The 16836-nt window shown below is 41.6% G+C and overlaps 1 protein-coding gene across 1 annotated transcript; it reads left to right on the top strand.

Moving 5' to 3' along the window:
- The first annotated feature begins 34 nt into the window (after positions 1 to 34).
- LOC103368897 (beta-1-syntrophin-like) lies at positions 35 to 10650 on the top strand. The gene is made up of 3 exons (XM_008297426.1): positions 35 to 63; positions 4254 to 4515; positions 8982 to 10650. The coding sequence occupies exons 1-3, from the start codon at positions 35 to 37 to the stop codon at positions 9072 to 9074; spliced, it is 384 nt and encodes a 127-aa protein (XP_008295648.1). The 3' UTR covers positions 9075 to 10650.
- The last annotated feature ends 6186 nt before the right edge of the window (positions 10651 to 16836 follow it).

The raw sequence follows: 16836 nt of genomic DNA, 5'->3' as shown, positions 1-16836 counted from the left end.
GGCCACACTTGCTCCGATCTGCCCCAAACTCGACATGCCGGATCACAGTCCCACCCAGAGCAGGTTTGCCCCACACCCCGCCGTGCGCAAAGGCCGGCAAGCGTAGGGCGAGGACCCGTCCATCGCCGCTTGCGGCTTTAATTTTAATTGTTACTCTGTTTCAATTAAAACGTCATGTTCAACAGCTCACCTAGACAAAGAAGAAAGCTTTTAGTTATCAGGCCTGCGGTCGGATGAAATGGAGTTGTTTAAATACACAGACTTGGCTTTTGTTTGGTGAAAGAAAAGAGACGCATTCAATCCAAGGAACAGCATCCCAGCTGTCAGGTGTGGTTTTGAGAGTGTGATACTTTGGAGGTGTTTTTTTTTTAGGAAATGGACCAGACACCAAAGCAAACAGCATCATGAGAAGAGAGGAGAGCATTAATATTCTAGGGAACAAATCAAACTCTATTTAGCATGCATCTCTGCGACTTGATTATATTGTTGTGCAGTATAAATCACATGCTACCCTGTGCAAGGTGAATTAAAGCAGAGTACCAACGGGGACTGGAGCCCATCCATTAACTCACAGCCTTTAATTGTGCAAACAGACGAACGTTTCCAAAACTGTTTTCATCGAAGTGGACAAAGACGGGAGGCAAAACACATATATTCACCCTCATCCATGTCATTGGGTAATTGTTTGAACAAGGTTTCAGATTTGTTGAATGATAATCTGAGGAGTTTCCATAGTTAGCCTACATACTGGCAGAAAGTACTGCATTAAGTCCTTCTTCAGCTGCGGCAGCGCACGTGTTGCCTCTGTGTTGAAATGTTTCAGTGGTTTTGTGTGTGTAGGAGAAACAAAACGAGCGTTAAAGACTAGCACAACCGAGCACAAGTAACTGTAATACATATATGAAGCATGGATACCTGACATGTACAGACGAACCACGGCTCTGCAGCAGCACTAAAGTTCCTTCTCCTGGAGGTGGAGGCTTCATCAACTCGCTGCTCCTCAGAGATCCGCCCTTTAAACACAGCGGAGCCCTTTGGCAGAAATGAAAAACTGATTTTGTTGTGTTTCCACTAAGTTGTCACACCTGGCAGATATTAACGGCTGTACTTTTGTATTTTTATCCTTGTGACTTTATTTTGTTGCTGACATGATGTTTGCCCTCTGGCAGAATGAGTTGCTTGATTTGTCATGTTTCTCCTGGTTTGTCATCTTTGACGGATGCTTGTTCTGGCACTTTTTCTTCCTTAATGTCTGTAACTTGAAGATAGAAGAGGTGTGTGTGTATGTGTGTGTGTGTGTGTGTGTGTGTGTGTGTGTGTGTGTGTGTGTGTGTGTGTGTGTGTGTGTGTTCCAGGTTAAAGTTACACAATACTGGGAAAAAAAACTGACATTGGGATCAGGATTAGAGGTGTGGCTCTGACTATGGATGCTCCCACCTGCGGATTTCCGATCAAATAAATTCAAAAACCAATTATCCAATGACAACTGTGCACCAGGTTTAGGTTAGGATGACTAAACCAATTTAATCACTTCAACACTCCCTGTTTGTTACAATATGGTAACTACCAAACTACCAAAAGTCAGAAAAGTCATCAACAAATGTCATTCTTAACCACCACAACTAGAAGATCCTTGAAGATTTCTGCCCTATGAACTTGGCTTATGTACATTTTGTCAGGGGCAGGACTCCCACATTTATACGTCACACCCAGAAAGGGCGATTAATTGCATCAAAAAGTGTGCATCAGAACCCTGACAGTTTGACGGCCCGAAGCAAAAGCTCCTCAGAGTCTGTGAATGTGGAGATTTGGAGTGAGCCTCCGTCTGTTTGCTTCGTGCCTTTGGCCCCTTTGACTCCGATGAAGACACAGTGGTGTTGAAAGGTTAATCTGTTTGCACAATTAAAGGCTGTGAAAAAATCTGTCTGCTCCAGCTGCCTTCTTTTGTAAATTGACTGTCCTGGAGCCGAGAAGGAACAGATTCAGCTGCGTTTTGCTGGAAGATGTGCAGAGAATCCTGTTTGTAGTAAACTAGGCCAGATTTTTGACCATAGATGTGTGTGCATGTGTGTTACTGTATACACATTTGCCAACTTTGGTTTCGTAATCGCCTTTAGATAAAGAGCCAAAACAAGGTGTGTGTGGGGCGATTAGCAAGGTTTGACTGACAATTAAATTAAGTTAAGTAGACAGAATGGACAGAATAGAGTGAAGTAGTGGCAGTGCACACACACACACACAGAACATACATGCTGTGATATTCTGTAGCTCACTCACAGATGCACTCCTAAGTGCACTTCTATTCTCTTTCGCAAAGCGGCAGGATCCACTTCTTTTCCATTACATTACAGAGTGCACACTCTCACAGTCATGTGCACATGCAAACACTTACTGTCTTCTCTTCACACTCACAGCTCACTCGGGCTGTCGGCAAACAATAAACAGACAACAGCTCGTCTTCTCGCTTGCTGTCTCTTTGTCTGACAAACTGCTGCTCCGTGGATCAGATGTGGTCCAGAGAGAGCAGCTCTCTGTGCTGCAAATGAAGTTTTCAGTATGAGGCTCTCCTGTCTGCCGAAGGGAGCGAGTGTACTCTGGAAAATAAGACTAAATGTACCTGGATCACACTGAGTGTGGACGAGACAAAGCGGACGGACGTGATACTTAAATTGGGGGGGTTGATAAAGACAGAACACTCAGCTTTCAGCCAGACTCCTGCTGCGAAGAAAGATAGAAAAGAGCAGGGAAGAAAGTGGTGGGAAACGTAGAACAGAGAAATTATAGCCAGAGCTTTTAGCGGGATGTTGGAAGAGAAGAGTCAGTCGCTGGAATATCAAAACAGTAATGCCTTATTTTATCAACCAGACATTTAACTTTATAAGTTCATATTTCTCTGTCTGTTTGTGGGCTTTGAAATATTCACAGTCATCTGAAGATGTTTAATCTGCTTCATAAATGACATAAACCTTCATCATTTGCATTAGGTGCTGTTGTTGTGGGACCTGAGGTTTTCCTTCATGAAAACACTGTCTCAATGTCATTTATCTTTTTTTACAGTTGTGAACTAAGTTTGTCTTTCTGACACAGGCTTGATTCTTCATCACAATCTACAGGCTCTTAATGGGATTTAATTCAGGACTTTGGGGAGACCAGTCTAAAGCCTTAAATCCAGCCTGGTTGAACCATTTCTTTACCACTTATATGTGTGTTTGGGCTCATTGTCTTGTTGGAAAACCCAACTGCATCCAAGATCCAACCTTCTGGCTGATGATTTTAGGTTTTCCTGAAGGATGTGAAACTAATCCTCCTTCTTCATTGTTCCATTTACTTTGTGTAAAGCACCAGCTCCACTGGCGCTGAAACAGCCTCAGAGCATAATGCTGCTACCAACAATCTTGAAGGTAGGTTTGGTGTTCTTGGGGTTGAAGGCCTCACCTTCTCTCCTCCAAACATAGTTCTGGTCATTGTGGTCAAACAGCTCAATTCTAGTTCCATCTGACCACAGAACTTTCCTCCAGAAGGCCATTTCTTTGTCCATGTGATCAGCAGCAAACTCCAGTCACACTTTAAGATGCTGCTTTTAGAGGAAGAGCTTCCTCCTTTATGGCAGCCTCTCAGCTCATGTTGATGTAAAACACTGTGGACACTGACAGCTGTGTTCCATCCTGACCAGTTGTCTCTCAGCAGCAGGTGATAGTTTGTGTTTTCTTCCTGATCATGGCAGTAACACAACTTTTGGGGATATTGGGATCTGTAGCTGCTTTGAAATGGCTCCAAGTGACTTCCTGTCTTGTTTAGGTCACTGATTTGCTCTTTCAGATCTTCGTTGAGCTCCTCAGACTGTAGTGTTTGTGGTTGGGTCGAATGATTGTATCAAATAGGCCCTATTGTATTGGCTCAGAGGAGTCACCAGCTGTAGTCAAAAATAATGACTTACAAGAAGTTAAGAGGCCATGCGACTGAGGAAATTTGATTAACACAACTTTCTACATCACCCGGTTGCTGTATTTATATTTTTGAAACAGCAGAGTTTGTCATATTTACAGAAGAAGTATAATAAATCTATGAAAGGACAAAAATTACTGATTGTTTTTAGTTTTGACTAAGATTCATGTGTTTCAATGATTCCATCAAGAAAATTTAGAGTCACAGGAGTCACTGGAAACTCAAGACTGTCATGATATACATGATGGTACATACGTTGGTATTTATGTACAAGACAACATCTCACATTCAGACTTACACTCTCTAAGTCTTCCCCATCTTCTGTGTCTGTATCTTCCAGGTTGTCTGTACCGAGGTCAGGAGTGCCGGCTGGTGATCCACTATGAGCAGGGCTTCTCTGTGCTGACTGACCCAAAGGCTGCCGATGAGGAGGACGGTGAGGCCAGAGTGGTTCAGACTCCCAGCAAGCCTCGAGTGCTTCTCTCCTACCCCTTCGAAAAACTAAAGATGTCCTCGGACGACGGAGTCCGCATGCTCCTGCTCGACTTTGGCGGGAAGGAGGGGGAGATTGTGAGTGCTTTCTTCTTTTTTTTTCCAGCATTATGTTCTGACACAATACATGTTCTGACAAGAGCTCAGTTGTCTTCTGTGCTCTGAAAGTAAACAGGATGAAAAATCAGTTCCTTCTGAAAGGAAAAATCCACCGCAGACCAGTGACTGGACGTGAATGTTTTGTGCAGAAAGAGCTTCTTGAAATTGTATTTTTGGTTCAGCTACAACATATATTCATTTTCTAAAGGCAACAATTTAACCTCTGAGGTCGCGTCAGTCGTCCACAACTGCAGCAGTTCTCGCTTCATACTTAATAATAAATAATAAAATCTGTGTAACAAACTAGTGCAGCAGCTGACTTAAAGCCTGTCCTGCAGCACATTTCAGCTGCTACAATGAGCCATCACTTGATCTTATGATCCATCCAGGGAATTCTAATCCATCACAGAAACATTGGGTTTATGGACACTTTCCAAAATAGTAAAAGCTATAATTCAATATTTTATGTGCTTATTTATCTAATGCTGACTATGCAAACAGTGTTTTGGTGAATGAGCTGTGTAAAGTACTGATCTGTGCTGCACCACAAACATTTAGAAATCTACTTCAACACATAAGCAACCTTCAGGGAGTAAACAATGCGTCAGGATGGTTGTGTTCAGTGTATTTTTGTACATGAACAAACTACTTTCATGCTCACTTGTTCAAACACAAAGAACAATGAACATATAAGATGACAGCTTTGATTAAAGTGTAAATAGTTCTGTTTTCTGTTTATTGGGAACTTTAAGTAGAGAGTCTCCTTTATTTTTTTATTTTTCACCCAACGCCTAAGGCTACAAATGAGAAAACTTTAATATGTGACCAGAAAAAAATCACAGAAAAAACACAGACTGAACACAAATATGGACAGTTGTGGTAAAATATTTGTACCTCTGTCTAAGTAAGAGTCTTCTTTTTTCTTTTTAACCAACTTTGGCCTGAAGCGACAAATGTAAAAATAATAAAGTTTTGCACATAGCTGTGCAAAAGTTATGGAAATTGATTTGTCAGTGTATTAACCTAACATTGATTTGAATATGATGAATATGATTTGAATCTATACCTAGACAGGACTGTGCAACGGTCAAAAAACTTAACAATCAAATACAGAAAACCAAAAGAAAACTCAAAAAGAAGCAAAAAATAATCACTAAAATAAATTCAAAGATGAACGAGAGCAGCCAAAAAGAAAAACTGTTGGCTTCAGTCAACCAGAATGCAGTTGTGCATTCAACAAATGCTACACAAGACTGTGGAAATCAACTATCACATAATGGTTAATAATTACAACGTGTGTAATCATATGAAGTGATTTTGCAGCTTCAATAATAATATCCTAAGACAGAAAACTAACATTGGATTACTCTCACCTTAAATCTATTGTTTTTTGTTCCATTTATAGTGTTGTGCTTCCTCACATTGCTGCTCATATGGTCTGATGATTATTTATTCTGCACGCTTTGATAGTTTCCTCAGATTTGTGTCAGAAGGTAGTGATGACCTATTTCACTATCAGGACAACAAGATGTGTCTCGCTTGAACAGATCCCAACGTTCCCAACGTTCTAAAGGTGCACTAATTCAAATTAGGAATAGGAAGCTGTCATCTTTAATCACAGTCAGTAACCTTCTAAAATAAACTGTTCAAATGTTCTTGTGCTTTTCTGTTCATACTGAAAAAAAACCTATATTCAATATCAAACTAAGTCTTCTGTGGTCATGAACAGCACATGGTAAATAGAACAAGTTCATAGCCGTTCTCAGGGGATTTCACAGGGCCTTCTGGGAAATGAAGCGAAACGCAAACTGCAGTGTGAGACAGGAAGAGGGAGAGTGGTAGAGCCCAGAGTAAATTACAGCACTTCATCACAGAAGAAAGCCTGAAATGAAATAAACTTCACACTCGCAGGTCTAACAGGCTGGGAGTGTTTTTTTTTTTCTTTAAAAATAACCCGTCACTTACTGTAAGAGTTTTAATCTGTTTACGGCGCTCGGGTCCGGCGGCCTCACAGTAATCAGAACCGATCCATGTTCATACCTGGAAAGTGCAAACAGCACCTCTAATATAACCCAACACCTCCGTCACTGTCCTGAGAGCGTTTAGGATTTTATTTGACGACGCTGATATGAATATTAATGTGAGAACGAGCTCCGGCAGCTCATTTATTACCTTCTCTCAGCCCTTATGGACTGTTTGTCCCAGGGAGAGAAAAAAAAAATGCTGTTTCTTCTGTCATAAAAACCATAAAACTGTGATTTACTGCTCGCTAAAAAAAAAAAAAGCAACTGTGAAAACCATCATATTAAGTGTGCAGGCTTAAAAAGTTTAGAAATTGTAAACTGAGGTGTTTCCTATAATCTGTTCCGACAGCACACATGCAGCTCCGTGTAAAACTTCTGGCAGATTCACTCATGTTTTATTCCTCCGTTTACGCTGAAGGCAAATAACCAAAGACTTTTGGAGCTTTGACTCTAAAACTCCTCTGTTGGCTTCGTTTGCGCAACAGATTTCGTTGTTTGTAGCGTTTCTGAATCCCAGCTCGGTTATAGACGAGGCTTTAGCGAAATCCCAGGACACCGGAGGAGGCTGCTGGTGGCTCATTAGCTCAACGTTTGAAAGTGGAATCAGCTGGTCTGCTTTTTATTCCACAGTATTGACTTTACTGTCAGCTTGGCAGGAACAATGTACAGTTAAGCCTCAAATTATTCATACCAGTGCCAAGCTCGGATTTATAGGGAATTTTTATTTGACGAATAGGTTTCTTTTTTCCCTTTTACATTTTTTGTGGAAATTCCATGTCCAAAATTATTCATACCACTGCCTTGTGTCGACGTCTTTATTTGTCATCACATCAGTCAGACGGTTCTTCTGACAGCCTTTCTGCATGTCTCCTCTGGGATTTTGTTCCACTCGAGGTCTGTGAGGTCGAAGGCTTCCCCTTCATCGCTCTGGTCCTCAGTTTCCTCCCTCCTTCAGATTCCTGACGGGATTCAGGTCTGGACTCAGACTAGGCTGCTTTAAAATCATGTTTTCTTTTAACCATTTCTTGACGACTTTGGCTGCATGTTTCAGTTGATCGTCTTGTTAGAGGGTCCAATGCTGCCCAAAGTGAAGTTTTTCTGCAGACTGTCTGATGTTTGCCTTCAGAATCTTTGTGTCGTCTTCTTTTCTCACGATGATGTCTACTTGGACCAGGCTGTCTGGTCCATCAGCTGAAAAAGCATCACATTCCCACCATGTTTGACCATAACGACGATGTTCTTTGAATGTTTCTTCTTTATTTCTCTAAACAAAAGCCACGTCTCTGTGTCCAGGCACCTTTTATTTTTGTTTCATCCAGTGACAGAACTGATGAGATTTTCTTTCTTGGTCTGTGTACATGGAGATCAGCTTTGTTCAGTGTCTGTCTGGAGATGAGCTGCTCAGATTCATCAGAATGTTCCTGGTGCTGATCCTTTGATTCTCCTTGACTTCTCACACTGCTTTTTCTTACCAGTGCAGGAGTGACTTTTTTCTTCCTACCAGCCTTTTCAGAGTTTTCACAATGTGGAACTCCTTGTACTTTTTGATTTTTGCTTTGTACTGTGACCACTGGACCTTGAAGACACTTGGATATGACTTCAGAGCCTTTAAATGTCTTGTGAAATAAAATATAATTCTCTCCCAGTGATGGATCCTAATGTCAAGCTCACTAAGCTCTGTGGTTTTAGCCAGGACTTGCAGTTGACGAGAACTACTGTATAAGCTGTTTTGTTTTGTTTTTTACAGGTAAAACATAGTAGAAACTATTTGAAATTGTATTGAAACTGCATTTAGTTCATTGTTTTTGTGGTTTCATGACTAATTTTGGACTTTTTTTGTTTTTTTGTTTTTTTTTTTAGGGTTAGGGTTATCTTATCTATGTCATATCCGGCCAGAAAAAAAAGACAGGTTGAATAAAAAATTCACAGTAAATGAAAATCGATGAATAATTTTGGGCTTAACAGCTCGCCAGACTTTGTCACTCTTAAAGAAACTGTATTGTGGCTCAGTCATGAGGTGTGACTCTGCCTATGTTTCACAGTTTGCTGGAGGTGACGTAGCTTCTGAGTCTTTCTCAGTGTTCAATGTGAGCGACTGAACAGTAGCTGAAGTGTGGATTTATAGGTTAAACCTCCCTGTAGGCCTCAGAGCAGGATGTGAGTCATAGCGGTGAAATCGCTGCTGTTGATTCAGGCTGTGAACAGAGCAGCGTTTTAGTGATCTGCTGCTGGTGTGTGCTCAGTGCGCAGTCTGATCCCTGCCAAATGGGGATCTGTTGACTCTGGAGTTAGTTTCAAATATATATTTATGTGATTTTCAAACCGTCTTTCTTTTCCTTTCTGATCCTCTTTATCTCTCTGTTCTCTTTCTTCCTGATATTATTCTGCTTTTTAATTCTGTCCTTTCTCTTCCTCCCCCAGCAGCTGGACCTGCACTCGTGTCCGAAGCCCATCGTGTTCATCCTGCACTCCTTCCTCTCTGCTAAGATCTCCCGCCTTGGTCTGGTGGCCTGACAGCTTCTAAAGGGACGTCTCACCCCTCCTAATCCACCTTGTTCCTCCTCCTGTCCGGAGCCGCATGCAGCAAAACACCTCAAACTCCGTCAGTTGGAAACCCAAGCTGAGTGAATGTAGCCTCTTTCTGGAAATAGACCATTTTTGGGGTCTCTGACTCTATTTTGACGAAACAATGGAGGAAGCAGTCGAGACGCGTTGAGCTTTGAGTGACAGATTTTCGGGGGTAATGGAACCTGTAAGGGCTGCATGGACTGACATGTTGACTGAAGAACCACGGAAGAACACAAGGATGATATATATAAATATAGATGTGGACAGAGCAGGTTGGGCATTAATGTCCTGGTTGGGAGGACCGGCCTCGTGTAGCAGGTTCACATGAGTTGTCTTTTAATTCAATCAGAATCTAATGGCACACTGCCTTCCATTTACCCATCACATAATTTATTTACCACTGGCTCTGAAAGGACATTCTGAATTTCACTCGTCATTTTTCTTCCAGCAAACATTCGACAGACTGTGGGAAAAACTCTGTGCATTTGTCTTTATTAGGGTCCCCTGAGATGTCTGGTTAGCAGCGTCAGCATTCATCATTTAAACAGGAGCTGCAGGGATTCCCTCAGAGCTCATTTAAACTCTACATGTCACCGTGTTCCGTTGCTGCGGTGAGCGACTGCTGGTTCAGGTGTATCAGGATTTGACAGTGTTGTGTTAAATACTGCATGAAGTTTGATGGCAACAATTAAAGGATGTTTAAATTATCCTGACTAGAACCAGAACCAAACCAGATATTCAGAACCTTTTGGGAAACACATTTTAACCAGATAATTTAAAGCAATGGTTGGAACTTGTAGGGAAATATGATGTTTTCTTGCTGAGACGTATCTGTGCAGTCTAATGCAATCCAGTACAACAGCTCCGCCATACACTACATGTTTATAGAAATATATATCACAGATTCCGGCATTTTTCTCCTGATGCTTTCCCTCCTTCATGTATGTTAATGAGATGGACAGACAGTCCAGTTTAGCACCACCACCTGCTACGAACACACAAACGTTGCAGAATTCTTCCGACAATGCAAACAAAAAGTTTTAAGTTTCACGAAAGTACAATTTATTACACAGTTGTTGTATCTGATTGCATTAGATTGCGCCGGTGCTCCTATAAGGTGGAGAGTATGCAGGATAATGACCGCAGCAGGAGGACACAGCTACAGTAGACTGGTTCTGTCCTGTACATTTAGTTTGTGCTGTGCTAATAAGGTGGCATTTTGTTACCTTTGGACAGAGCAAGGCCGGCTGGTTCAGGATAAACAGACCAATCTAAAAACCGAGCAAAACATAGTGAAGGTTTCAGGAGGCTGGTTTGCCTAACGGAGCATAAAGACTGTCACTGTCCCTCAGCAAGAAATATTCTGGCGTTCAGCCACAAATTTTTCATACGCATGGCAAAATCTGATTTATAGTGAGTTGTTAATCGACCGATAAAGTTTATTCTGGCTGGAAATGACAAACAATTGACAAAAGATGCTGAGACAAGACATGTTAAGATGATATTTAGATATGTTTACTAATTTAATTTATAGTGTTCTTAAACACTATAAATTAGGCTCAGAAACTAAAACCAGAGTGATGGCAAAGGAGTTTTCCATCCCTCCAAGATGTAGAGATGTAAGAAGAGTGGTCCAGAATCCCAGTGGAGACGTGCACAGAGCTCGTTAGAAATCATAACAACCATTTGGATGCTGTAATGGCAAATAAACACTGAAAATAGTTAAAATTCATCATTAACATCTCCAGTAAAATGTCTTGGTGTCCTTTGTTGCATGTTTATGTCATTTCCAGCCCAAAAAAAAAAACTGATGGTCAAATGAAGAATCATTATGAATCAAATTTTGCTCTGGGTTTGAATAGTTTTGGGCTAAACAAGTGAGACATGATGTGTTAATTAGAGAGTCTGAGAGGTGCTGGTAGGTGGATTTTATAACCTGACAAGCTGTTCTCCCGATTCCAGTGTTTAGAGTGAGCAGCTGGCTGGGGCTTCATGTTTAAAAAGCAGATTCGAGAGCTCATCTTTTCATTTTAATCCCAGCAAGAACTCGAGTCAGCACATTTCCCAGGATGTTGAAGTGTTTCTCTCCAGAATAATCAGACACGATGATGCTGTTCACTGCTTCAATCTTCATTTACGGGGAGACAATTTATAAATCTTTCTGAATCATATTTGCCGGAAAAAACTGACAAATTCATTGAGAAAATATGTGCCATGAGTACTTCTAGAAAATCTCTGCGTCCATATTGAGAATCAATCAAATGGTGTCACAAACACCACGTCGGCTGCTGTTTGTCATCGCAGCAGGCAGCTCTCACAGTGTTCAGACCTGCTTCAGACCTGCAGCAGGTCATTATTCTGCCTCTGGTCAGATCTGTCTGGACTCGGCCTGGTTTCTCCTCGTGCCTTCAGATGACTGAAGAAAATAAATGTTGGCTTTTTGAAAGAATCCCAGGATGAAGCAGTGTGACGCTCTGATGGCTGCATCACTTTGGGTTACAGGTTCAGAAACGCTCAGCCAGCAGTTATTTCAAGGTTTCTGTTCTTTATCTCATCAACACACTGAGACGTTTTCCATTTTACACTGTGAACAATGATTTACGCTTTGTAATCCTTCGACACTGTAGAAGAAAATCTGTTTTGTTGATACTAAAAGATAGCAGAGACGCTTTAACACACCAAGAATCCAGCTCTTACTGATAATGTCAAGAGGAGAGAAGCTCTGTGAGTAAAGGCTGCTTTGATATGTAGAAAACTCTGATGCCTTCGGCAGCTACTGTACTGTCACTCCGAATGAAAAAGCTTAGTTTTTAATTCAAAACGGTGCACATAAATCATGTATTTAACAGCAGTGACTTGATGTCTGTTTTTATTGTCCTCACTTCTCATTAACTGCAAATCAACACTTCTGTCAAATTAAAATGTAAATGACTTTTGTTTGCTAATGATGCTGGCTCTCGGTTCGTTTTTAATTCCAGTGCTTCAGAAACCAGCAGCATTTCATTTTGCAGAGGTGAAAAGCGATGTGCTAATTTACTGCACATTAGGAAGAGTTTGGCTTGATTTGTGAAACGTCTTATTGGGCCGCTCAGCAGAAAGGATTCACGGAGGGAAATGAGCTGCAGGCAGCGCTCAGCGTAATCGTAACTCCTGACATTGTTTGCTCGGCTCCTGGGTGATGAGCTGGAGTCCCTTCTGTCTGTGGAGCGCCAGCAGATGGATGGGCACATTTATGTTTCTGACCTCAAACGCAGCACTAACTCCTGACGTTGTTTACTAGTTGACATTCTTTGGCAGCAGCTTTTCCCACCGTTCCTCCACTTCTTCGTGTCGAGTCGAGCCTCGGCGGGACGGCGAGCATCTGCAGAAAGCAACTGTTGCATCATGAGAGAGAAGAAACACAAAGAAATTCTCTCCAGGTCAACTTTTCCACTGAGACGCACAGAAAAATACAGTTACTGCTGGAAGTTTCAACACACGAAACCTGCAGCTCGCTAATAGCGAGCAAGCGAAGGGGTCGTATTGATCCAGACTGTCAGCTTTTCATTTTAAAGGCCTGGAAAAGAGCCAGATCAATTAGCAATCAGACATAAACTGTGTGTGTGTGTGTGTGTGTGTGTGTGTGTGTTTGTGTGTGTGTCCACGGTGGGTATTCTGTCAGTGACATGCAAATACATTCCACCGAGCTGTTTGTTTGTGTGGGAGGCTGAAGGGCTCTGAATGAAAAGCTTTCCTCTTGGCTCCAGCTCTGGTCGCATTCCTCTGTTGTGGCAGGTTCTCACAGGTTCTCACTGCCGCTGTGTTTAGGTTGCATGCAGGTATGTGGCCCGTAACACTGCATGTGTGAGCTGAAATCACATTTTCTTGTGAATTAAAGAGCAAAAGTGGGCAACAAGAGGTCAGAAGGAAGTCCAGCTTACTAAAGAGCTGGACATTTACAGGTGATTTGCTGGGAGGAAAAGCACATGTGGATGAGAAGTTCAATTCTTTTTTTCTTTTTAAATAGCATCACTTCTATGCATTCGTCATGTCAGGGCCTTACAACATTATATTAGAAAGAGGTGATTCCCTTTGACCAAGCTGTTTAGCAACAGTGGGATTAAAACTAACTTTTTACAGGAACATACCTTCGTTAGAGCCAGGTTCAGGGAGGGCGGATATCTGCATCGACTGGTTAGGGTGAAGGTTGGAGAACAGAAGAGTAGCAAGAAAAAGAGAAACAATATATAAGACGACAATAAATAAAATAAAAAAAAAAAGGTTGGTGAGGTTTCAGAGTCAGAGATACCTGCAGGGAGAACAGAGCACAAACCACAGGAGAGAGAAGACTCAAAGTTAGTGACATGCAATGATTGCTTATAAATGTATGAAAGTGAAGGAGAGGATAGTACAGTAGAGGTGCATCATGGGAAGTCACCCAGCAGCCGAAAGCCACAGCAGCATAAATAAAGAAGTAGCATATCTAACTATACGCTTTTCGAAAAGGAAAAGTGTTAAACCTAATCTTAAATTAGAGAGGATGTCTGCCCTAAACTGGGAGCCAAATCCACACCAGAGTCTGATAACTGAAGGCTCTTCTTCCCATTTATTTTGGAAACTCTGGGAACCACAAGTAAACCTGCAGTCTGAGAGCAAAGTGCTCTGTTAGGATGATACGGTGCAGTAAGGTCTTTAGGATAAGATGGAGCTTGGTCGTCAGGAGTTTTATATGCGAGAAGCAGGACTTTAAATTCTATCCTGGATTTTTCAGGGAGCCAATGTAGAGAAGTTAGAAATATGATCTCTGTTACTGGTTCCTGTCAGAACTCTGGCTGCAGCATTTTGTATCAGCTGGAGGTTTTTAAGAGAATTATTGGGACATCCCGATAACAGGGAATTACAGTAATCCAGCCCAGAAGGTACAAATGTATGGACTAGTTTTTGAGCATCGCTCTGAGACAGAATATTCCTGATTCTGACGATATTACGTAGGTGTAAGGAGGCCATCCTCTGTGTTGAAGGACATATGGTTGAAAATAACTCCAAGGTTCCTCGCAGTAGAACTAGAAGCCAAGGCAATGTCATCCAGAGTAACTATCTGGTTAGATAGTGTTTCTGAAGTGCGTAGGGCCAAATACGATACCTTCAATTCTGTCTGAATTTCGAAGAAGAAAATTACAGATTAAACAGTAAAGCCACTGTGCAAGTTTTCTGTCCAGTGAGACACACTGCTGTGATCCAGACAGCAGAACACCTGAATACTCAATGTGCTTCACTTTGTTGGCGGCTTCTTGTGTCATTCCTCTCTCTCTCTACAGTAAGTCCTTTGAGGAAACATGTCTAAATATGTATGATGCACAGCATAACCTTCAGTCGTTTATGACTCCCAGTACACTGAATCTTTTTCTTGGTGGAGTTTGCTGCATGAATTTTACAGTGCATTCCCTTCACCGTGGATCCAGACATCTTCAGTACATCAAATTCCTCTATCAACTTAAAATTCATGCCTAAAAAATCGATCACATTCTGGCCTATCCACAAAGTTAATGCACTTTTCACTGGCTTAAGGTGTTTTATAAGCTGCTGCTGCTGCTTGACCCACATAATTGGACCTTTTCAGAACACAACAATGGATGTAAATTACAGTTTTGGTCTCCCACCGTGTGTCCCACACAATTAGCTAGTAACACTAACTGTAGATGGTAATTATAGCCCGTCTGTACTATCACCATGTCGAGCATTTGCAAACAATTTCCTATTTATGTATAAAAGCAACACGAACAGTCATTTGAGGCTTTTGATCAACCATCAGTTTAATTACAGTATTTATTCTCTTTTCACTCTGGTTGGTCTCCATCAGCTCCTGTTAAAAATATCTGCCTCTAAAGCTGCTAATAGCTCCACTTTCCTCTTTATAACTTTGTGTGTATTTCATTCAGTGCTGGACAGTAAGTCTTAAGTCAGTTTACAGTGTTTTCTGTTGGAGAAAAAAAAAAGCTCCAAATGACGCTTTTATTATTTAACTTAGTCGTTTAATTCACCGATTAATTCAAATAACACTTTGAAAATATAAACAGATTTGTGTTTGTATTCTCTGCAAAGAGTCAAACATGCTTCCAGTGGGCGTTGGATCATGTTTCTGATGTTCATGGACTGGATTTTAAGATGCAGCTAGGGTAAAGAGGCCGTCTGGTTGAAGAGCCTCAGAGTCACGTCTGACTTAGCCGTCTCATCAGATTGTGACCTTCACTTTGCACTGGGTTGGTTTACAGCCGGGATGAGAGTCAGCACCTCCAAGTCTGAGGTCACGGTTCTCTGCTGGAAACTACTCGATTGCTCCCTCTGGGTTGGAGGTAAGACACTGCCCCAAGCAACAGCATTTAATTATCTCAGTATCTTGCTCAGTAGTAGAAAAATGAACTGTGAGATGGACAAACGGATTGGTGCAGCTTCAGGAATAAAGAAGGCGTTGCACTGGACCATTGTGGTGAAGATGGAGCTGAGCCACAAAACTCTCGATTTACCTTCTGGTCTACATTTCATCCTTCACTTATAGTCATGAGCTCTGGGTTGTGACCAAAAGAATGAGATCACAGAAACAAGCAGCTCAGCCTTAGAGATCAGGTGAGGAGCTTGAAGTGGAGTTCGTGTCAAAAGAAGGCGAGCATGTTTTTAGAACACCTACTGAGCACCTCGCTTTGGAGGTTTTACAGGGATAGCCAACTTAGAGGAGACCTCAGGGTGGATCCAGAACTCGCTGGAGGGATTATATATCTTATGTGGCCTTTGAACACTTTGGGATCCCCCAGAAGGAACTGGAAAGGTTGCTGGGGAGAGACATCTGGAATGTCCTGCTTAGCCTGCTGCCACTGTAGCTCAACTCTGGACAGGTTAAAGAAAATAGACGGACAGATGGGTGTTTACATACCGTGATCACAGACATGCTGTATAATAATGACACAATGGATGTACAAACACGTTCATACAGGTGCAACAACCAGCTCTCTTTATCCTGTTTACTGCCAAAGGTGACAGTGTTCCTGCATCTCCACAAGATCTGACCCTTCCTATTGATGGACCTCCTGAACATCAGACAAAGAACACACTTTATATTCATGCTCATGCAGACAAAAGAGGGACCATGTACTATCATGATTACCGAAATGCTAAAAAGTAATGTTCTTCATTTGGGCAACTACACAGTATGTAGAATGCAGAGTTCTTACTGTTTTCTGTTTTTTACATCAAATTTGAAATCGTCCACCTAAACAGAGGGAGGTTTGTAAATGGGTTATGACGTCTGTGCATTCATTAGTAGACTAGTAATGTATGAAATGTGTTCAAATATACTTCCTGCATTCTTTCACTGTCACTGGAACCACCTTTAAACTAGTTTGAGGAAGCTGTGGTCGCCTCCTTAACGGTCATATTCAACCTCTTGACAAACCACAAGCTAACTGAGCTGCTCACACTTTCTTTAAAAGGAATAAAAATCACTCCATTTTCTCCAGACATTTCAATTTCAGCTGCGAAAATAAATACTTCAACGGTAAGTTCAGCTTCATCATCTTCTGCTGAAACCAGCCCCAGACGCTGGCTCCTGATCCTCAAAACTTACAGGTTACTGGAAATAACTGAATGGTTGGCTCATTAAAGGAGTATACTGAAGACATATATGCCACTTTTCAACAGGTGGAGTTTCTTTAATTTGCACCATGATAGAAAACAC

Source organism: Stegastes partitus, unplaced genomic scaffold (assembly GCF_000690725.1).
Source record: "Stegastes partitus isolate 25-593 unplaced genomic scaffold, Stegastes_partitus-1.0.2 Scaffold1217, whole genome shotgun sequence".
In the NCBI taxonomy this organism is placed as follows: Eukaryota; Metazoa; Chordata; class Actinopteri; family Pomacentridae; genus Stegastes; species Stegastes partitus.
Note: the sequence above shows the minus strand (reverse complement) of the source record. Positions and strands in the feature narration are given on the sequence as shown.

Coding starts and splice junctions, on each gene's coding strand:
- LOC103368897 (XM_008297426.1), top strand. CDS start 35: ATGCCGGATCACAGTCCCACCCAGAGCAG. Junction 64..4,253: donor CACAGTCCCACCCAGAGCAG/GTTTGCCCCACA, acceptor ACACTCTCTAAG/TCTTCCCCATCTTCTGTGTC. Junction 4,516..8,981: donor GCGGGAAGGAGGGGGAGATT/GTGAGTGCTTTC, acceptor TTCCTCCCCCAG/CAGCTGGACCTGCACTCGTG.